Source organism: Dermacentor albipictus, chromosome 2 (genome assembly GCF_038994185.2).
Source record: "Dermacentor albipictus isolate Rhodes 1998 colony chromosome 2, USDA_Dalb.pri_finalv2, whole genome shotgun sequence".
Classification (NCBI taxonomy): Eukaryota; Metazoa; Arthropoda; class Arachnida; order Ixodida; family Ixodidae; genus Dermacentor; species Dermacentor albipictus.
Window position 1 is genome coordinate 124,646,094 of NC_091822.1, and position 23,484 is coordinate 124,669,577.

The 23,484-nt window shown below is 45.4% G+C and overlaps 1 protein-coding gene across 6 annotated transcripts in view; it reads left to right on the forward strand.

Annotated features, from left to right (window-relative positions):
* Positions 1–23,484, forward strand: part of SERCA (ATPase sarcoplasmic/endoplasmic reticulum Ca2+ transporting SERCA) — a 164,464-nt gene that overhangs the window by 136,185 nt on the left and 4,795 nt on the right. For 4 of the 6 annotated variants that reach the window (XM_065442791.2, XM_065442788.2, XM_065442789.2 and 1 more), the window contains exons 12-19: positions 1,131–1,397; positions 4,444–4,662; positions 5,388–5,723; positions 10,717–11,107; positions 14,548–14,800; positions 16,283–16,400; positions 17,317–17,434; positions 23,022–23,093. In XM_065442791.2, coding sequence (XP_065298863.1) covers positions 1,131–1,397; positions 4,444–4,662; positions 5,388–5,723; positions 10,717–11,107; positions 14,548–14,800; positions 16,283–16,400; positions 17,317–17,434; positions 23,022–23,093 — 1,774 coding nt within the window. Of the gene's footprint in view, positions 1–1,130; positions 1,398–4,443; positions 4,663–5,387; positions 5,724–10,716; positions 11,108–14,547; positions 14,801–16,282; positions 16,401–17,316; positions 19,217–23,021; positions 23,094–23,484 lie in introns of those variants that run through there. The other 2 variants (XM_065442793.1, XM_065442792.2) reach the window with 2 other exon arrangements.

Sequence of the window (23,484 nt, forward strand, 5' to 3'; positions counted from 1 at the left end):
AGGGGAAGCACTGTGTAGGGGATGTTTGATTGTAAATACTATAGTAAATTACAATTCTGCAATACCTAAAAAGCCATATTTACCGCAAGAGGTGGTTTGGCAAGCCAGAAGAGGTGCAATAAATGAAATATCGGTGGTGACGACACCTTGCAGTTACCGCATGAGCTTGCTGTGATGTAGATTTTGATAGCGTCTGTTCTGGCTTAGTTAATCCTTTATTAATAAAGATGGAACACACTGTATTCTGAAAGAGCCATAGACTGAATTTTGAAAAGTTTAGAAAACTTTTGATGCCACAACGGCCAGAATACAAAAAATACTTGGAAATCCATGACCTTGCGCTGATTTTCTGGCACTGAGGTTTCATTGCGAAATTTTAAAAAATAAACTGAGCTTTTTTCTTTTAATGATCAACCTATTAGTACTGTGAAATTAACAAAAATAGCTCTGAATGAATGTTACTAGTCTAAGTTGATTTAGTGTTTCTGTTTAGTGTAATTAACAAAGCTTTAGAATAAAAACGGGAACAGCGCAACACAGGACGAGCGAGTAAAGAGCACAGGACAGAGCACTGTCCTGTGCTCTTTACTCGCTCGTCCTGTGTTGCGCTGTTCCTGTTAGAGAACATGTTATATGAAAGAAATTGGAAATTATTAGACCCAATATTGTAGCTTATCGTAAGATGCACTGTTCAGTCAGCCCACTTGCAATCGGAGCCTTATACCGCGGCAAGTGATTCTTCATGTGATTACCCATACGGTGCCAGTGTGGTGGTCGGAATTTCCAGATAGCACACTGAAGGCAAAGGTTACCTCACTCTACAGGGTTTATTCTAAAAACCAATAAACCCATTTAACTAACTTTATTCTAAAGGTTACCTCACTCTACAGGGTTTATTCTAAAAACCATTAAACCCCATTTAACTAACTTTATTCTAAAGATGAACCAACCAGCCCCATTGAACACACTGCTAAAAAAGCTTCCGTATTGCTTGTGGAACAGTTTGCGTTTCTGTGTGTACATGGATGTGTGAAGTGCTAGTTGTGTGCCCAATTTATCTTGTAGGCAGTGTTGTGGCATCTGTACACCATAATTAAAGCCTGTGTGTTTGTCTCCTTTATTCTGTGCAGTACAAGCAAGCCTTTGAAAAAGTGGGTGAGGCCACTGAGACTGCGCTGATTGTGCTGGCTGAGAAGATGAACCCCTTCGGATTCGACAAGAGCGGGAAGTCCAGGCGCGACGCAGCATTGACGGTCAATCACGGCGTGCAGGCAATGTGGAAGAAGGAGTTCACCCTTGAGTTCTCCCGGGACCGAAAGTCTATGAGCTCTTTCTGTATTCCTACGAGGGCCGCTGCGAACACCAAGCTCGGCACTGGACCCAAGATGTTTGTGAAGGTGAGTGTGTTGCACAACCTTTCTGCATTGTCAGCTCAGAGACCTGTGTCGCTCTCTTGGCAACACGCATAGAGATAGACAAGGCCCACGTGCTTTATCCTCAAGCTGTTGCTGCTTCACCACACAGCACGCTGATGAATCGCATGTGCGTCCATCTTTCTTTTTTTTGTACTTCCATTTAGCATTTAATTAACGTTTGTTTCTTTGTTTTCTGCTCTGGTATTGAGACGCCCCACTGTATACCGTATTTACTCGCATAATGATCGCACTCGCGTAATGATCGCACCCCTGAATTTTGTCGTCAAAATTCGATTTTTTTTATTTCCCGTATAATGATCGCACCCTGAACTTGCCGCAGCGATATGTCGTGTGCCATGTCTAGCTAATAATGATCGCACTTACCATCTGTCGAATGCTACGCGAACGACTCGTATGCACGCACCAAACATGCTTAAGTAGATGCCTCATTTCATTACTTTCATCACTTTCCGCACAAGCAAACTTGCCTTTATTATGGGTAGGCTTTATAATGGTTGTAGTCAACAAAAACAAAAAAGGCGCCTTTCGATTCTTTTCATCTGCACTCGTGAGTACACAACAAATCGTGCGCGGCAATGATAGTAGCCACGTTTACACTGATACGTTAAAAGTGTACCCTGTTCATACACCAACGCTTGTAACGCAGCTAAGATATTCGCCCACCCTTAGCGGAAACGTGCCGTGTTAGGATAGTAGTGAAAACAGGTGCCGCAGTTTCCGCAGCACGCCGGCCATGGGTTTCTGTCACTGGCACCTAAGCGCGCCCATCTGTTTCTGTCCCCTCAAAGTGGACATGGCTACGTTATTGCCGCAAACTTGCCGATATTAACGATATTATTCATCACTGACACGGAAGAAACTGTTTCAATGCACGTCATGTACTCACGAGAAGAAAAAAAAAAAGATCGCGTTCGGTGCGTTCGGCTTGCTCCGCCGGCCGCCATTTTTGTTTTGGTGTCCCGCACCCGCATCCCGCAGCAAACGCGGGACGAAAAAAAAATTTTTTTTTTCCGCGGGAAATTTAACCCGCGTAATGATCGCACCCCTGAATTTGCGCCAATTTTTCCTGACAAAAAAGTGCGATCATTATGCGAGTAAATACGGTAATTGAGGTTTGTGCACCTCCTTAGTAATGCACCTAACAGCATGTTTTCGGGGTTGCTCATGTTATTGCACTGTGCTTGATTGAAGTCTGAGCGTTTGTAAATATTGAGGTCCCCAACACGTGAATACATGAAGCACAAAAGCAGTGCTGCAAGAATTCAGGGGGGACGTGACAGTGAAAACTTCTTTTTATTTATTTATGGGAGTAAATTGATTAAAGTTGGCGTGCAGGTATGATTTGTTATGCTGATCTAAGTGAAATCATTTTTGTGCTATCTATTACAGTTTTTGGGTTACAACACTTGACAGCCTGTAGTGATCATCGCCAGATTGATTACATGTTTGCCAAGATTTTCCCATCAGCATGTTCACAAAGGCCCATAGACCTATTCTGTGCAGTAAAGCTATTGGTTTACATATTAAATGCCAAAATGAGCATACATTTGTTAAACTTTCCTACGCATAATTGTCTTACTAACGACTTTCGCAAAAAAAAAAGAAACTTTACACATTTTTTCATGAGGTGCAGGTAAAAATGGACAGCATTTATTGCACTCATCAATGTTTCAGAACCTAAGTGCAAAAGACAATGATCATTTGTTGTGAAATGGCACTGGGATGACTGAAAAAGCAACTTGCACAGAAAATGAAAGCTGAGAAAACGGAACTCAGTTTCATTCATTATAACCATTTAAATATTTACTTTGAGCACCTAAAACCCACCCGAGATGTAGTCCTTTGCGTGTGAGGACACTTTCTTTACGTTTTAATGTTGTTTTTCGCTTATTTGCAGCAGTTTCGTGCACCTTAGTTGCCTTTTTTTTAGGTGTCATGAATCTATACGTCGTGCAGAGGTAGAGGGTAGTGCATTCAAAACGTCCACTCTTGTCTCCTCTCGTTGCGAGACCTCTTTATTAGTGAGAGTTGGAGCTGAAATCGGCAGCTCAATTTTCGACGCGAAAACTGCCCTCGCCGATGTCGCGTTTCTGTCACCACTGCACATGGACGCGCCTTCACCACAGCCCACCATCGCGTCATCAGCACTGCCAATTTTGACAATTTGACCGCTTCAGTTGCTGCGCCTCCCCTTAAGCAGTGAACGGAATGCAAAGGAGAGAACATGTGCCGCACCCTCTCAAGCAGAAACTTGATACTTGCAGCAGCGAATGGCAGAAAACAGTGCACGAAACTAACTAAACCCTGATCCTCAACTTGCCAATCGCGTTCGTTCGTTCTCTTTTTACGGGACATGCATGCGTGGTCTGACTCGCACAGTTTGTTCACATGCTGAAAGCAAGAATTCAACTTGGTCAGAGCAGCGACATTACTCATTAGTTTTGCATGGAGTTTTATCAGCTTCCACGAACTGGTCGTCTACTGACACTTCAATTTTTCAGTGCCACATTTTTTTGCGGACACCATGAATTTGAAGGGTTGGAATCAAGGGAGTTTTAGAGGCTTCAGTAAAAGATTTGAGAGCATATGGGGAATTGTTTCAGGTACTTACCTCAGGTTCGAAGTGCATGTTGTCGTGAAAAAAAAAGCTCACCGAAGGTTTAGACTTTAAAACAGTGTGCCTCTTGAGAAGCCCGTTCAGACGAATATCCAAGGGTGTAAAAGCCAGTGGACAGGGGCTCCGTTGATTCGGGAAGACACAACGAAGTTCGCTGTTCATTAATCGCTGGACGGTGGAGGACTTGCATTTTAGACCTGAATAGCCACACAAGATACAGCGCGTCGCAGCTGTGCTTCTGAGAAGGTAGCAGACACAGGCAGTATTGCCAGATTGATGAAACAAGGCCCTTAATGAGTTCTGCTTACGTCCTACGGTATTGCTTTAATGATGACAGACGTTACCGCTAATTCTACGCTTCCTTGTTCTGACCGAGTGTCGTTTGTGCAGGGAGCCCCTGAGGGTGTTCTGGATCGGTGCAGCCACTGCAGGGTCGGCGATAAGAAGATGGCCATGTCGGGAGCTGTGAAGCAGCGCATCTTGGACCTTACGCGTGCCTACGGCACAGGCCGCGACACACTGCGGTGCCTGGCCCTTGCCACCTTGGACAACCCACCCAAGCCAGAAGAGATGGACCTTGGTGACTCCAACAAGTTTGCAACCTATGAGGTGCGCCTCTTGCATCATTGCATGTCTCTGGGCTACAGCTCTTGCAGGATGTGGACTTGTATAGCCTTGCGTTTTATTTTTTTCAATAGCTTTCGCCAAGTTTATAAGTGCGAGCTGCTCAGGCGTGTATCTATAAATTCAGACAAACCTCAATTAGCGAATTATCAAAAGTGAATTAAATTTAAAATTTGGCAGTGTCATACCTTATGTCGTAGAGTATTCTACTGCTGTTATGGGCTATTCTTATAGTAGCTGTATTTGCAGAGTTGGGGCTGATTGCTCATGATCACACCGATGGATGGCACTGTTTTGTACTAGTGATGATGCAAAGTGCGTCTATGTTATTTATTGTTGTTCCCATGCTACGTATCAGCATGGTAAGCCAAGAACGGGCAATGAAAATTCACAGGATTTGCTAACCTGTCAAGTGCATCACTCTTGCTTTTTTTTTTCACAGACCTGATAGCATTTTTCATTTTTTTCCTGTATCAGCATGTATGTTTATAACAAATATTGGATATGTATATTTTCATGTCACATGCAACTTTGTTACAAGTTTCGACTATTGTAAACAGATCAACACGATTGACAGGCAAGGTGTTGGCAAGGTGTAAATGCAAAATTGGGGGTGTTCCCATTAATTTCCTCTAGCTTACAGTTCACAGCTCATAATAGGACAGCAGTTAGCCTGCTGACCTTGGCGTGATTCTTTGTCACCCTTGCAGGTGAACATGACTTTTGTCGGTGTGGTGGGCATGCTGGATCCGCCCCGGAAGGAAGTGTTTGACTCCATCATGCGTTGCCGAGCTGCCGGCATTCGGGTCATTGTCATCACGGGCGACAACAAGGGCACGGCTGAGGCTATCTGCCGCCGCATCGGTGTCTTTGGGGAGGACGAAGACACCACAGGCATGTCCTACTCTGGCCGCGAGTTTGACGACTTGCCCTTGGAGGAACAGCGACGAGCCGTCCAGAGGGCGCGGTTGTTTTCACGAGTGGAGCCTGCCCACAAAAGCAAAATTGTTGAGTTCCTCCAGGCTGACGGCGAGATTTCTGCCATGGTGGGTGCCCCCGTTTTACTTTCAACCACATTGCTTTTTAATTTTGAGAATGCGCAGACTTCAAAGCACAACACTAATAACAGGGACAGACACACAGGTTTACGGGGCAAAGTGCAACTAGCAACCGCTTCTTTTTATGTATGTTATTGCTGTAAAAAGTGAAACCGATGAAGCACCACCCTCCTTTACCACACGATTGTTTTGCATGCTTGCAATCAAATCAATTTCTACAGATGACAAACTGACAAGTGCTGCCCCCCCACGCTTCTCTGCAGCTAGTGAGGCCATGACAACCGAATCAAAAATCACTTTCTTTGTTGTTTCTTTATTTACTCTAATTTTTGTTTCAACAAATTGTGTTGCGCATGAGCTTTGGTTACAGTACGTACTAGCTAGCTTTCTGCACTCCCTAAGTCATCGCCTTTACCACCTGAGGTAGTGGGCATGGCTGGACAGTTGTCCACATTCTTGGCGCTGAGTTTGTGTAGCCTGTAGCAAAAGCTGCACAGTGGCACACAGAACTTTCGAGACGGACAGGGGCCACCGACACAATTAGCTTTCCCAAAGCCCGGGTGTGTCTGCTGGAATTGAGAGGGGCATGGGTTACCATGCACAGAAAGCACGCAATGTGGCCTTTTCGATTCCTTGTTGCATGTTCAGACCACACTGAAATTCAGCTATTTCGTGGCTTCTGTGCTGTAAATGTTTCTGTGAGCCACTGCACATGTATGCTAGAGACAAAAAAGCTTTATGTTAAAGGCACAAATAGCCTCTCTATTTTGAGCAGTGCTAAGGAAGGTGTCAGCGAGACACACATTTGTGAAGCCAAAATTAAACGGAAACGTAGTGATATAAATGATAGTTAGGGAGACTGTGAATTGGTCGTACTGTTTCGCCTTCTTCCCAGGGTTAGCAGAGGTAAACATTTGTTTCTTTTTGGTTTTCCCTACTGCTGTTACAGTTAAACCTGGATATAACGAAGTTGACAAAAGCTCGCAATTTTTCGTTACATACAGGTTTTCGTTACATGCAGGTTTCGCGTGAAGGATCGTACGAATGATGCAGAAACGAAACCAAATAGCTCAATATATCCGCAAAGGTGAACTCACCCTTCAAGCATTTATTTTACACCAAAAAACTGCGTAATTTCCGTTTGCTTCTTCGGCACAAGTGACGGCACAACACGCCGCTCCAAAGAAGCTAAATTGTGTAGAGCTCCTTCATCGTCGAGTGAGCCGACGAAACGGCGCATAACGTCCATTGCGTTCATCACCTCCTTTGCAGACGGCACGTCACACGGATCTGCCTCACAGGCACCATCATCACCGCCATCGGGATTTTGCACGCTTTCAGCTACTGCTGCATCAGACATTTCTTCTGTAGCCACGGCGGCGTTGTCGGCAAACAAAAAGTCAGTCAGTTCAACGTCGTCGGGCACACCACCGTTGTGCATAGCTCGTTCCATGCTTCGGCCACATCGGATGGAGTAGAAAGGTCTTCCTCCTCCTCCTCGTCGGCACCAGCCCGTGCGTTTTTGGCTATTCCGGCCTTTAAAAAGCAATTCGCGATAACTTCTGCCCTGACCTCTTGCCAGGAGGCAGCAAGCATCTCGACTGCTTGATAAATGTCGATCTTCATCTCCCGTTCCAGACGGATGTCGAGAAGTATCTTCTGGATTAGTTGGTGCCGGTAACAGCATTTAAAACTGTTAATGACCCCTTTATCCAGGGGCTGTATTAGAGACGTGCAGGTGGCCGGGAAGTAATGCAGTTCGATGTTCGACAGCTGCAGGCCCTCGACGTGGTGCGCCGAGCAATTGTCCAGCAGTAGGCAAACTTTACGGCCTTGCCGCTTGACGTCCTGGTTAAATTCCTTCAACCACTCAGAAAATATTGGCCGAGTCATCCAAGCTTTGGAATTCGCCACATACTTCACGGGCATACGCTTCGTCCCCTTAAAACACCTCGGACGGGCACTTTTGCCGACAACTAGCGGGACTCGCTTGTCTGTGCCGTCGAGGTTGGCACACAGCAGAATCGTTATGCGGAGCTTGCTTTGCTTTCCACCGCGGCAGTCATCGCCTTTTAACGCTAGCGTGCGGCCCGGAAGCATCTGATAAAATAGAGCCGTCTCGTCGGCATTGTAGACATCAGCCGCCTCGAAGCGACTCAGGATTCCAGGCAGCTCGTCAGCCACCCACGAAGCAGCAGCATCGCTGTCTGCGGAGGCAGATTCGCCGCTGATTACTCTTCCGACGACACCATGCCGGCTCTTAAATCCCTGCAGCCACCCGTTGCTTGCCTTGAAATCATCATGGCCCAAGATACAGGCAAAATTCTTTGCCTTCTGTTGCAAGATCGCACCACTTATGGGTACATTTCTGGCTCTCGTGTCCAAAAACCACGTGAACACTGCCTTGTCCACATCAGTGTATGTGGACAGCTTCAGTCTTTTTTTCTTCGAGCTTGTTCCCGACTCCACTGCGTTTCTGATGCTGTGTTCCGCACTCAAAATCGTTGATAGTGTGCTCGCTGGAATGCTGAAACGGGCGGCAACATCCTTCTTCTTCTCGCCCGCGGAGACAGCATTTAAAATTGCGAGTTTGCCTTCATAAGACAGAACTTTTCGTTTTCTGGCAGCAGAACTCATCACGACCAACCGACGACGTAGTTAGAAGCGGAGACGCACGACTACACGCCGACAGGCAGGCCTAGCACCTCCAAAACAAGTCGGACAAACCAGTACCAGGGCACAGTTGACACACGCACACGTGCAGAACGCAGGACAACACTCAAAATGGCGAATGCAACGCATCCACAGAGAAAGAAAAAAAAGTGACGCATCGCTCGTCATGGAGTGTCGTTCGCCATCGTCCCTCTCCCTTCCCGCGCCCTGGCAATGAAAGAACCGGCTATCAGCGTTGCTTTTCAAGTGAATTCTTACAAATAAGTGCGTCTAAGCCGTTGAAACAAATAAAAATCACTAAATAAGAATGCTTGTCCTCAAATCCATACGAAACAAAATAAATCTGAAAGAGAAATCAGCTGCCGATACCAATGCCACCTGGCGTCGCGCTATACAAGCAAAGCCTGAAAAGACTGCTACGTTAGGCACGGAGCGGCGCTAGTTGCCGCCATCATCATCATCATCGCTAACTTTGCTCGGTCGCGGCAATCCCTGGCGTTCGCGTAGCTGCTGGCTCCTTACAATATTAATATTCAATAATCTAGAGCATTTCTTCGGCCGAATTTTCCTTAAAAGTGCAAAAAGTAATGACTGATCAGCTTTGGGAGTTCGTTACATCAAGGCTAACCGCCGCAACGCGCTCGTTACATCAAGGTCGAAAATACATGGGCTTCAATGGGGGCAGCGTTGGGGAATTCAAAAACTTCGTTAAATCCAGGAATTCGTTACATATAGGTTCGTTACATCCAGGTTTAACTGTATAATGGATGTGGGAATATTTAACACTTTCGAGTAATGAATCTGTGTCCTATTCGGTTAAGTGTTAGAATTGAATAGTTACTATTCATAAATGCAAATATTTTTCCTGTACTTTTCGAATTTTTCTAAATATTGACTGCGCCCAAATAAACATAAAATTTTAGCAGAAGTGTAGTAAATTTTCATTCCCACGGGCATAGTATAGACATAAAACATGAACACTTGCATAGTAGAGCAGGCGACATCACTTAGGTAGCCATACTTTACAGACTGTACGGCGTGTACAGTGTCCATTCAAATTCTATGAGGAGCCCTGTGGATGTGAAGAAACTACCGTATTTACTCGCATAATGATCGCACTCACGTATTGATCGCACCCCTAAATTTTGTCTTCAAAATTCGATTTTGCTTCTTTCCCGTGTAATGATCACACCCCGAACTTGTCGCAGCGATATGTCGTGTGCCAACTAGCTAATGATGTTCGTGCTTACCATCTGTCGAATGCTGTCAAATGCTACGCGAACGACTCTCGAAGACATACCAAGCAGTCTGCACGCACCAAACATTATTAGCAGATGCCCCATTTCATTCCTTTCATCATTTTCCGCACTTCCATGAAAAAAAAAAAAAGCTACAACCAAACTTGCCTTGGCTTTGTTACCTGTAGGCTTCATAATGATTTTGGCCAACAACAAAAAAGGCGCCTTCCGGTTCTTCTCGTCTGCACCCGTGGGCACGCACCAAATTGCGAGCGGCAACTATAGTGGCCATGTTTACACTGATACGTTGAAAGTGTACCCTATTCATACGCCAACGCTTGTCACATCGCCAACGCTTGTCACATGGCTAAGATATTCGCCCACCCGTAGCGGAAATGTGCCGTATTAGGATAGTAGTGAATACAAATCCCGCAGTTTCCGCAGCATGCCCGCCATGTGTTTCTATGTCACTGGCAGCTATGCGCACCCATCTGTTTCTGTCCCCTCAAAGTGGACATGACTACGTTATTGTCGCAAACTTGCCGATATTAACGATACTATTCACTACTGATATGGAAGAAACTGTTTCTATGGGCATAATGTACTCACAAAAACAAAAATCGTGTTTGGCTTGCTCTGCCGGATGCCATATTTGCTTTGGTGTCCCGCACTGTTACAGTGGCAGCCGCCTGCTTGTTGACCTGTTGCCATCCCGCAGCTAATGCGGGATGAAAAAAAAATATATTTTCGCGGGAGATGTAACCCGCGTAATGATCGCACCCCTGAATTTGCATCAATTTTTTTTTACAAGAGAGTCCAACCATTATGCGAGTAAATACAGTACTTGTTTGTTCCTAATGCTCCATTTCTTTAATAAATGCTTTATAACAAACAATGTAGTGACTATAACTAGCTAACGTTAAGTATACTGGGCTGTAAAGTTCATTTCACATTGTGATTACAGCTATTCATTATTCGGAAAGTATTCAATATTGGTTTACTTCGAATTGCTTCTGGAGCACCCCTACTTTTGTGGCCTACTTTTTCACCCCTGCTCTCTTCTTGCGCAGACTGGTGACGGTGTGAATGATGCACCTGCTCTGAAGAAGGCCGAAATTGGCATCGCGATGGGCTCGGGTACAGCAGTGGCCAAGTCTGCTTCGGAAATGGTGCTGGCCGACGACAACTTCTCCAGCATTGTGTCAGCTGTGGAGGAAGGGCGTGCGATCTACAACAACATGAAGCAGTTCATCCGTTACCTGATCTCGTCCAACATTGGTGAGGTGGTGAGCATCTTCCTGACGGCAGCGCTTGGCCTGCCCGAGGCCCTGATCCCCGTGCAGCTGCTCTGGGTGAACCTGGTGACTGACGGCTTGCCTGCCACTGCCTTGGGCTTCAACCCGCCCGACTTGGACATCATGGAGCGACCTCCTCGCAAGGCCAACGAGTCCCTCATCTCAGGTCAGTGCCTCCCGTTTTTAGCCCCTTCAGTCACAAATTGACTGAGTGTCCTTGCAGAACCCTACAACGCCCAATGTGTGTCGTACTGTATTTACATCATGAGCCCGCCCTTGACTTCGTAAAAAATCCACACCCGACCTTCAAGGCTGGTGCTCCGGAGGTCCTCTTTAACTTGCCACGATTGGCTGTCGTCATCGGCTATCACAAATTTGTTGGGTCGTGCCATGATACACCAAACACATTTTGAAGTGACCAATGCTAAACACTGGTTGCACGAACCAGTTTGCCAACCTGTGGTGGCTATAGCATTTTGCTGAATTTCCAGCTGTGACGATCACATTTCGATGAGGGCAGAATGCAAAAACGCTCACATACTTATACTGTATTTACTTAAATCTAGCGTGCAGTTTTCTTCTGATAAAACGGGTCAAAAAATTGCATGCGCATTAGAATCGAGTACAACCTTAAATCTGCATTACCATATCGCCATTGGCATATCAAGCTGGCCGCCTCTTACGTGCTTTGAGCCTAGCTGCTGTAGCTTCCTCCATGCGCTGTAGTATGTGTGTTTAGATTAGCACACGATTTGTCTTCCTGTTTTCTGCGTTTGCTCTATCAGCGTGGAAGTGCCGACCATGAAGACACGCCGAGTTCATCATAATGCCGCAATTGAAAGTAATCTCGTGTGCAGATACGAACTGAAATAATAGACCGGAAATCGGGCCGCATCACGGGCACTCGGAGTCCCTTAAATGTGCGTGCAGGACTGGTGCAAACAGGAGGAGAGGCATTCTGCTCCGGTGGCTGCTGCATACGGCGTGGTTGCGTGGGCCCTATCTTGGAAGCAATGTGCAATGCGAACAGAGCCTACGCGTCTAGGTACGAGAACACACCGTGCTGTGTTCTCGTCGCTTATTGCATGTTTAAGCAAGAGGCAGCATGAAGGTCAATTCACTCGCTCTTGCTACCGCGCTTCCTCACTCCACCGTTCTGATTGCGAGCTTCCGCGACCATCAAGTAAGGCGAGTTTTTTTTTTTCTTTTTTCTTTTCTTTCTTTCTTTTTTTTTTTTTTTCAACAGCATGCCTTCTGGCATAAAGAAATATTTAAACATGTAGATACACTCCGGATTCGTGTAGGCACCATGCTTGTTAATTCGGCTAGTAAGCACATGTTTACAAGTTTGTGTGGCCGATACAACTATTATCCTTACTTATAGCTGTCTACTAATTTGCTATCGCAATCAGTGCTTTGCCTTTCAGGCAAAGCTGTAACTTTTTTTATTCATTGCAACTTTAGTGCATTGGGAGTAAATATTTGTTTTTCCATATGAGAGAAAGTTTTATTTCTGTATGAAAGCATGAGGTGTGCGGTACTAAAAAGGACTTCCTTTTTTTTTTTTTTTAGATCATGGCGAACAGGTGCACGTCACAATCGAATGCAAGTTAGAATTGAGCAAGTACTGTAGGTGCATGTTAAAGATCCTTAGGCAGTCAAAATTGATCCAGAACCCCCACTAAGGAATCTTTCATGCAACCCCAGTGTTGCTTTCAGGTATTAAACCTTGTGATTTGGATCAAACAATCGGTGTGTGCGAGGATGAAATGTCTAGATGGTTGTTTTCGCTTTTTGGGCCTCTGGGCCTTAATTTATTATCAGCCGCTTGTGGAGATAAAGTATAGTCTCGACAAACAGAAATTGCTATTAGGTTAGGTCATGCAATTGTTTTCAAAAAGCTTTGTCTCTCGGTAAATGGAACTCCTGATAAACAAAACCAATTTTGCTGGTCCCTTGAGGTTCCTTTTAAAGAGAGTCCATTGTACAGTCGCCAACCAATTTCCTGGTCCGAAAAACTCGTTCAACCAAAAAAAAAAATTTATTGAGCTTAGAGCGGCTTAAAAAATCTCTAATAATGCCCTGCCTCATACTAGCTTGATTGCTTGAAGGCTATCAAATTTGCTGGGATTTGCACAAGAGTGACGTTGTCTTCGTATACAGTCTGAGAAGAGCATCACTGTGTTGGCAATCTACGATGGAGATAGAAGAAACGAGCCACTTTTCTTCACACCACTTGGCTCTCCCGAAGACACATGAGGTGGTGCTGATCACATAAATGCAGCACTGCATGAACACACCCACAGATGCGACATCGTCTCCAAGACACACCTGCTCTGTGGACACCACTACAAATAGCAACAGAAACTTCAAAAATAAATAAAATAATAAAAATGGATCCCACATTAAGTGATTATGACGGTAGTGCTGACCGAAAAAAGAAATAAACAAGAACAAGTGCCATTCCCGAGAGCGCTTTGTCGGCCAAAAGCGGGCATGGCCTCCGAGACTGGAGAATGTTGCGCGCTCTTTATTGAATATGTGTGCACACTAATCTTGGAGGCTATACAGCGGGCCAGTGGAAGCCAGGCGAGTGAAAAATCCAGTATGACGGCCCCTGAGATCGGATAGTGTGGCTCGGAATGAGCTATTTAGTCCGAAAAATCGAACTTTGGGGGCCTAAATTTATCTGAAAAATCAGGTGGGAAAATGCACCACCCCTATGAGAACCCTGACAAAACATTTTTGAAGTCCAGAATATCCATCAAGTTCAAATTCTTGGAGTCCGAAAAATCTGCCTGCGACCGTATTTTCAGTGCATGTGGATGGTCTCAGCCAGTGGAAGTGGACATGGTGAAAGCAGTGGCGCACCTTGTGCTTGTTTTATTTCATATGGACAGTCCTTTCGTGTATTATCAGAACAACCGTCTCTCCAGTGAGGCCTTTCATTGCAAGCTGTGTCCCACAAAAGTAAAAGTGCATGAGTATCCGCAATTACATACACCCTTCTATTATACTGAGCGTGAGAGGATTTCATGAGCTTGCAAGGTGTGCGCATAAAGTGCAAGATCCTGTTCCTCATGATGTCTGAGCTTGGATGGCTGACCTTTTGACGATTGCAGGATGTTTTACTTGCTGGAGACTCTTTTCTCTAGATTTGACAATGGTCTCGTTCATGTACTAGTACCTCTGTCCAGTGGTCAGTGCTGTTGTAGCACATTTTTTGAGGAGGGACATGGGTCTTAAGATAGCGAAAAATTGGTGGGTAAAATGTCAATTTTCGGAAATCATCGTTTCAAAGTCTTCATTGTTCGAAGTATGCGCTGGTGAAATATTATTGGTCAATACTGTCAAGAGGTGTTAAAAAAGAACTATTTATAAGTGTTGAGTGACCCAGCTTTGTGCCACGGTAGCATGCGGCGCTCGACAACAGCCGATTGGCGCCATCTTGGTCCTATTACAAGCCGCTTGTAAGCATTTCAATTTGGTGCGCTTCAAAGGCAACGCATGCCTTCCGGAGGCAAGGCCGTCGGTACCTTTTGATGGTTCGCTAGGAGGATGCTGATGCTCTACGTAAGCATATGTGTGTCCACACTTTTGTTCCAGGCTGGCTGTTCTTCCGGTACATGGCCATTGGGGGCTACGTGGGTGCTGCGACGGTGGGCGCGGCGGCCTGGTGGTACATGGTGTCCCCGTTCGGGCCTCACCTCAACTACTATCAGCTTACGCACCACCTGTCCTGCCTCACAGACAAGGAGAACTTCCGTGGTGTCGACTGCGCGGTCTTCCACGACCCACACCCGATGACCATGGCCTTGTCTGTGCTCGTCACCATTGAGATGCTCAATGCCCTCAACAGGTGCGCATGCATGCCTGCGCTGTCTTAGTTGCATCTGCTGCATGCTCAGTGATAACTTATGCTTCTCTTTTTGCGTTAGTTTGACAGAAGGCTTATATTCAGTGCAGTAATTATAGCATTGCACTGCTGAGCACGAGGTCATGGGCTCAATTCCCAGATACGACGGTGGCGTTCTGACAAGGGTGGTGGGCAAAAATGCTCACGTAGCATGCTCTGGGTGCACTTCAACCCTGCACTTCCCAGTATATCACATAGATGCTGTGTTCTGATACCTCAAAATTATGATTTGATAAGCACAGGAAACCTATTGAATGACCTATACAGGGCGTCCCAGCTATCTTGCAACAAGATTTAAAAATATACAAATGCCACATAGCTGGACAGAACCAAGGTAATGTTGTTTGCTGTCGCTTCCAGATACTCAGATTATTTTCTGCATTCTGCCTAATTACATAATTAATCCCAATTAATTTGTCAGCTTCTAAAATATAATTTGTTGAAAATTTTCCATCAGAAAATTGTGGAGCAACATGAAGAACTCCTAACGCAGCTTTCTGTTGCTCAGTATGTGCTACATAAGTGTTTTTCCAAATGTGAAAGAAGCCTGCGAATACATGCAAAATTGCCATGCGACCGGCAGCTCGAGGCACTTTGTATGTATTCACAGGCTTTTTTCACGCTCTGAAAAAACATTTTTATGTAGCACACATTGAGCAACACAAAGCTGTGTTAGGGAGTTCTTCATGTTGCTCTACAATTTTCTCATTGACACTTTTCATGTAATTGCAATATTCGAGAAGTTGATTAAGACTAAATTAAATTATGGTGTTTTACGTGCCAAATCTACAATCTGATTATGAGGCACGATGTAATGGAGAACTCCTGATTAATTTTGGCCAGCTGGGGCTTTAAGCCTATGTAATTAGGCAGAATGCAAAAAGCAATCTTCTTCAAACGACAGCAAACATTACCTTGAGTCCTGCCAGCTACATGGCATTTGCACATTTTTGGATCTCGGTGCATGATAACTGGGGCACTGGTTATAGTAGCATTTTTTTTTATATGGTACTGGAGGAAGTGTCAAGTTTAAGCTGTAACTCCAGTACCACTTATTCCTTTTTTGGAGGGGGGTAGAAATGGGGCCTTCTGTGACGTGAAATAGAAGTTTTCCTTGATGTGAAACTGGTGCTTGGGCATTACAGGGTTACAAGATTTCAGCTCCGTGGCATCGCTCGCAGTGTACTGTGCAGCCTCGTGACGTTAAACCACCAAAACCTAACTTATGTTAATGAAGCTTATGTGGTGTAGTCGCAGCAAAGGCTCTAGTCGAGTCATGCCTGTAGTTTCAAAAGCTTCAGGCTCAAGTAAACAGCTACAGAATTTGCAGGGGCCCATTTTCTTTCTTTTGTCCGTTCTTAAACGTGACGCAGCGTTTACCTTCCAGTTTCGCATTGTTGCTGACTCATTGTTGCACCTGTGCAGCTTGTCCGAGAACCAGTCTCTCCTGGTGATGCCTCCCTGGACCAACTTGTGGCTGGTGGCAGCCATGACTCTTTCCATGACACTTCACTTTGTTGTGTTGTACTGCGACATCCTCAATGTGAGTTGCGACCTCGTCTATGTTGCCGCATACTGTTGCCGAAGCCTGTTGTAGGCCAAGTAGCCAGGACTTATTCCATACTGCCATATGTTATTCACATTGTCTTTCTTGTGCGAGCACGTTCTGACTGCAGACTGATGCAGTGTTGTAATTGGCCTACAGAGACGTAAACAGTGATAGATGTTGCATACGAGCACACGAGTGCAGCGTCTCACTAATGGTAAGACACGTCTGCCAGAACAGAATCGGTCTTTAACAGCACGATCATTCCGACTCTCCCCTCTTGGAGTTCTGAACGAACATCAGGAACAGACCACCTGGCTGTTTGAGAGCACCATATGTGAAGTAACGTATTCATAAAGCTCATGTCTTTTTCCAGTACTTACCAGTAGTACCAGCTCTGTACACAGTTAGTCATAGTGCAGGACTAATCCCTTCTATAGTGTCCTCCTTCGAACGGTACATGTTCTTGCAATTGTTAGTGGCGATCAACAGCAAGTGCTAATGGTTGAACAGTTGGTGGTGGACTATCCTAGGCTGTACCATATGTAAGTGAAGTTTTGTTCCTTTATCCCGCATGAACTATCAGTGGTTCCATAACACAATGTTTTAAAGACTGTCGCAGTTATCTCAAATATGCAAACAGCTAACATCAATAGTACACATTGCAAAATGGATGCACACTGTATATTTCATATGTTGTATTTCACATGCACAGTGTTGACTGTCTTTGAGAAGTGTCTTTTGCACCATGAGCAGCGTTAATTGACATCTGTACCCACATTCTCTTTGAGGTCCGTTTAACTGAGTACAGGTAGCCATTGTGCATTGCATGCCGTCTCCCATTTTTATCCTAAAACTGATTTGCAGCCTTGGCCAGCGCTGACGTTGTTGTTTTTTTCCTCCCGCTGCGCAGACGGTGTTCTCTGTGTGCCCTCTGTCTGTGGCCGAGTGGTTTGCTGTCCTCAAGATGTCCATTCCGGTCATCATCCTCGACGAGACGATGAAGTTCATCGCCCGCAAGTTCATCGATGGTACACAGTATTACTATGAACTCTCCCTCCTGATGGGCACCTGGGTGGGATTTCTGGCCATTGCCCTCTACTGCCCAATCTGAGCAAAAAGAAAGCCACTCCTCTCGTCACCACCATCCCCTTTACCCCAGGCGCCTGCCTTCTTTTCCTCGAACGCCTCCAGCTGGATTGTTGTGGTCCTGTTTCTCATTTTTTTCTCTCTCTCCCACCCTCATCAGCTTCATTCAATACCTTGACTTCTCCTCGCTCTCCCTGTGATGCGTTTGGGACTGCTGCTGCTCCTTGGCCAGACTACCACCACTGAACTGACAACTGACCTGTCTCACCTACTCTGTCCCTCGTGCTTTTTTTTTTCCTAGTTCTTGACGGTTTTGAATGCCCCCTTTCCTCCCAACTACCTAACATCTTAGCGAGCGCCTCTCGCGTGTTGTGATCCCACCTTTCAGGTGGTGGCTGCACTGTCGCCTCTTGTTTCTGCTAATAGCGCCCCATCTCCTAAAGTTCTGGGGCCAGTCAAACCCCAAAAGCATTCGGCTCACATTGGTGCAAATGGAACGCACCTGCGCATAGAATGCGAGGAAGTCTTGGGGTACTGAAGTTGTGTGTGTGCTCTAGACTTTGGAAATGACGGGCGCTGTCAATAGCCATGCAGCTCCCGCCTGAAATTGGCTGGATTTGAGGGGCCTCGCTACTGGTGTGGCTGGTCTTAGCTGTAGCACGTGCTTGTGCGACAGGAAGAACTTCAATGTTTTCTGGGAGGAGGAGGAGATGGCGCTGCTGCTGCGGCATGCAGTCTTTCGTTGTCTCTCTCTCTCTCTCTCTCTCTCTCCGGCGCATTCTCTCGATGTCCTAGTGGCTAGCCTTAAATTGAGTCTTCAAATGCTATCTAGGCAGCGCAGGGAGCTTCATCTTTAGCTTCAGTGGTTGGGTGGGTTGCCTTTGGGGTCACAACAGGGGGTCTGGATTTGTCCCTCGTTGTATGGTTTGCCTTGTAAATAGCCAATGGAAGCTTGTTTTGAAGACCGGAATGTGCGCCGTCACAGCTGTCTCGCTCTATACACGAATCTGCGTATCCTCGCTGTACGTTTGCTGCAGAACTGGGTAGCCCAGTCTCTGATCCATTCGTCTTTCATTCTTTTTTTTTTCCCCTCTGACTGTTGTTGCACAATGAAGGTAGGAGGAAAACCTCTGGCTGAAGTGTGATCTGGTCTTGTTGGCATCGCCATTTAATTGTTCGCAGCGCGACGGTGTTTCCATGCTCCGGTTTGCAACGTTTTTTGTTGAGTTTGATAGATTTCGAGAAGCCTTGGCTGTGCGCCGGTTTTTCGCATTGTTCATTGCTGGTGCTGCTTTCTGCTGCTGCTGCTGCTGCTGCTGCTGCTGTGGCTTTGGAGAGGACAAGAAGTGGTGGCAGCTTTGTGTACAGAAGAGTTTGTTGTGTGTGCCGCATTGTTGGGAAGCAGTCAGCTCTTCTTTTTCTGTTCGTCTCTCGTTTCCCGTGCTCGTCGTGTTTTTTTCCTTGCTTTGTGGCATCACGTAGCGGCTGCGCCGAATCTGTTTCGTCAACCTCGCTGTTTGTCTTTTTTTTTTCTTTTTCGCCTAAATTTTTGTTATTGTGAAAGTGCAACAGACCTAAGACACTGTGTGGAGTGCTTTTTGTCTTTTTTTTTTATGACACACCGAATGGGAAAAAAAAGTGAGCAATGGGCTTGAAAAGAGGAGACAGAAACAAGTGGCATCAATAAAGCCGAGATGGAAGAAGAAAAAAAAGTACTTTTTTGACCCCCTTGTTGTTGTCTTTGTTGAGTTGTTTCTTGTAGGAAGCTTGGTGCGAAAACGACGCGAGCAAACTTCATCCTTGCGCAGTTTGGCTAGCCTCACGCAAGCAAGGGTCTGTGCAGACAGGTGCTCGGTTACCTTGTTTGGCGGCCTTTAATTAACGAAGTGTATACTGCAGCCTGCATACCTACGTCTTCGTCAGTTGTTGGGTGACTTGGTGGTTGTTCTCGGCACTGCTGTCGATTGCATGCTGTGGGGCATGTTGCCTTCCAGACTTGCCGCTCTCGCACCTTGCTTGGGGGATTTCTTTTTCTGTCTCGTTTCTGGTGTTCTTTTTTTGTTTATATTTTTCTTTTCAGTGTGTGTGTGTGTGTGTGTGTGTGTGTGTGTGATAGTGTTGATGCATGCCAGTTTGCGATACCCATTGACATGAATGCATTGCGCAGCTTAGGGACAGCACTCAAGGATGTGGCTGCATTACTGGTAGCTGTTACGCCAGTTAGGAACAGGTTATTTCTTAATTATATCGTAGAACCCTGTTATAAGACATTTTTGATAACGCTATACGGATGATATGTAGAAGACTAATAAAAATGTTTACAGTTCAATCCTGCTTCACCGAAATTCAGGCATGTTTAAGAGAAAAAATATATTTGTTGTCGACATCGGGAGTCTGTAAATAAACAAAGAAAAGGGAAAGAGCATGGCGGGGATGTGAACATGAAAACGCAGGTGATGGGAACATGAAAACACACTAACAAATTCTGCTTGCAGAAATTAGCGTTGACTGTACCTCTTCATTTCTCTAACAACGGTTTGGCAGGTGGAGGTGGTGGGGGCACAGCACCACTGACATGTCTGCATGAGTCGATGCTTGGTAATTCCATCGTTGTGCATGCTGATGTAATTAGCATAATGTCGAGAGCATCAAGAATAATCAGTGTAGGTATTGCACTTCACAGAGGAATATGTGGCACATCAAAGCACAGGTAATGCCCGTAGGTCGTCTTTGCTGTGTGCACTTTCTACGATATTGCTGTTCAGTATTTAAGTTTGCTGTATGCAAGAACTGTGATGAACACTATCACTGAGCACTTATTTGGCAGATCAGAATGTTGTGCCAGCACTCGGCAAGCATGGTTGTGCAGGAAGGCACTGCAGAATTCAACGTAGCAGGATTCAACTGTACGTAAACATGCTAATGGCATAGCCTAAATTGCAGCTTGACGAGATGGCAACTGTATCAACACATCAGCAGGGTTCTACTGTTGAGGTTCAGGTGATGGTTGTCGGTTACATTGAGGATCAGCATAAGATAAAGACGATACACACTTAAGGGAAGCAAGCCTTGCCTCGCCAACTTGCCTGTATGCTTCCCGACATTGTGGTAGGAAAGGTGAGTCTTCGAGTGCTGCGGCGATTTGCATGCAGAATGATTTGAGGGTGTGTGCTCTTAATAATGAGACGACAGTCTTGGACTGTACAGAACTGTGTGGGTAGGTGTTCATTTGCTTGTTCATTTTCTGCCATGTTGGTCACCACAAAAGTTTTCAGAACATAGTGGTCGTGACAATAGAGGGGATTTTCATATCTAGGTGCGCGCACTTGTGCTTGATTCATTGTAGAGCTTTAGTTTTGTGCTGTACATTCGGGTTGCAGGTAGTTAGTTTTCCAGTGATAGCTGGTCGCAACCTAACTTCACGCCTTTGCTGTTGCCATAGATGTGTTGACCCGCATGCTGCATGGTGTTCTGTATATAGATTTTTTTTTTTAATCTAGCAGTTCTTGATATGCTAAAAGAGAAAGCACTGGGCAAGTGCTCAAGTACTTGATTTTAGAAAATTAAGAAGGAAAAGCAGGCAGTACTTAGTGTGAGACTAATCTCCCAGTGAATATTTGGCTCAGATATTCCGGACAGTATTACGTTATGTAGCAGGGTGTTGGAAAAAAAATTTTTCGTTCTGGTTTTAGTTTTCTACCAGTGAAAAAGTTCGTTCCAGGTCTGCTCTGTAACAAGAAAAAATTTGCCATAACAGCTAGTAATGGTTTTGGTTCTCATCCAAGAATTTTCAAAACAACATAAGTGCTTTCTCAATAAGTGAATTGGGAATTCTCTTATCATGCTCGGTACCTTGGGTCAAGACGGAGCACGACCTCAAAAGCAGCACTTCATCGAGTGTACTTGTGTGCAGATTGTCTGCACATATTTCATTAGCGTCCTGCAAATGATCAAAATAGAAAGTGTCTTGCTGTGCAAGATATTGCATCGACTGTTATTTTTTTCTTTTAGAAAAACATTTTTTTATTTACCCCATGGCTTCCTTGTTCAGAGAATTTGTGTGCAGCTGAGCTAGTTCGCAGTTATGTTGCAACTTGTGTATAGCGTGCACAGATTTTGTCAGTGTTGTCCGAAATGAAGCACTGTTTGTTTACCTGTCTTGTACAAGTGTGCGGCATCCAATCCTTTGAAGAGTTTGCTTGCATCAATTGGGTAAATGCTAGTGCGGTGTTTGCTGGTGCATGGGCCTGAATGTAGAATGCTTTTCGAGTAACACACGGCAGCGGCTTCTTTTCGACCAAACACTGGTGTCGTCAAAGCTGCAGGGATTACACAGATGTAAATCGGGGCATGCTTACTAAAAGCTTGCTAAACTCCACGTTGCTGCGAAAGTTTATGCATCTGGCTAAAAAGGGGGACTAAGTGATGTGGTATTGTTGCCGAAACCACTGAGGTGGCTTAATTTTTAGAAAAGGCAGACTTTTTTCAGTGAGCGACCTCCAGTTTGCGGTGAACTGGTCTTGGAAGGCAGTTCCCACTTGTGTCAGAGCTTACATGCAGTCTTCACATTTGACAAAGTTTAGTGCCTGTGAATTTAACATTTGACCAAGAATGTTGCCTGTCCCCATGTGCAATTCACTGTTACCCGTCTTTTGACATCTGTGCTGAAAGTTGCCAGTGAAATGCACACGTTGCTGTACCGACACATCTGGGGGCTGCAATGCCATTAATGACATCTACAGGGTCCTGAGTATCCCACTGTGCGAGTTTAAAAAAAAGATTTTGCGCTCACCACTGCACTGTTGTTGCTCAAATTTTGCAGAAGGATCTTATTTTGGAGTCGGTGTTATTCAGTACAACACTTGGCAGTGCCATGTGTTATCTGCTCCTGGAACAGGCGACTGCCCTCCCTGAAACGCTGCTTTCTGCACCAGGCGGTGACACAAGTTTATGCTTGCGCCATCACGGCAGCAGCTTGCATCCCCATATGCGCAGCAAATTTGCAGTTTTTTCTTAAAAACCAGGCTATTAACTGTGCCGAGTGTTATAATAAATGAGATGCACTCCAAAGTGTGATCTTGCTGCAAAATTTGAGCAAGAACAGTGCAGTGGTGAGTGCGAAATGTTTTTTCGAGCAAGCACCGTGAAATATTCAGGACCTTGTATAACTGTATTAGTTACAGGGGATGCTATAGCTAATAGGTGCAGGTTTGCTAGTTACCAGCCATTGCAAGCACAAACTTGCAGTGTTTTGTAACAAGTTTGGCAGTCCAGCAGCAGAAATGTGTGTGTCGATTGGCAAATTCTTTGGGTAGTAATTGATGCCTAATTTTGCTTTCGCCATTTAATGGGATGCATAAGCTTTCCATTGTGGAGTGTACGTTTGTCACGACGGTGCCTACCCCCCCATTGGCCAAGTTGGTCGAGAAGAGGTGGTCGCCAGACCTTGTGGTGAGGGGTGTGCCTTGACAGCTGCTCGTGAATCACCTGGGTTGTTTGGTTTTTTTCTCCGCTCGTTTGTTCTAACAGCATCGGATCAGAGTGCATACCGCACGCGTCCCGCTATGCCCCCTCCAAGGAAGAAATGCATGACTGGCCCAGGTACAGCCCAGAGTTCATCCCAGTTTGTCCTTAGGATTTTAGCACCTTCCTACACTTCTCCTTCGACACCCACTCTGTCTCTGACTGCAAACATTAGGTCTCCTGCTGTGCTGTTTCTGCGCTTTGTTACTCCTCTTTTTCTCTTGTCTGCTTTTCATGAAAGGCCATGTACGCTTCGTTTGTGTGGGCTACCTGTCGATGTGATGGCAGTGAATTTTGCAAGATTTGCATATACTAGGGCACCTGGTAACTTAGTTTTGCTATGGAAAGTGTGAACCCATCTTTCGCCCTTTATATTTTTTGCAAAGATATACTGATGGTATGGTAAATCTATGGATTCCAGTAAAAAAAAACTTAAGTGCCTTCTGCATGCTTATGTGCCTTCTGCATG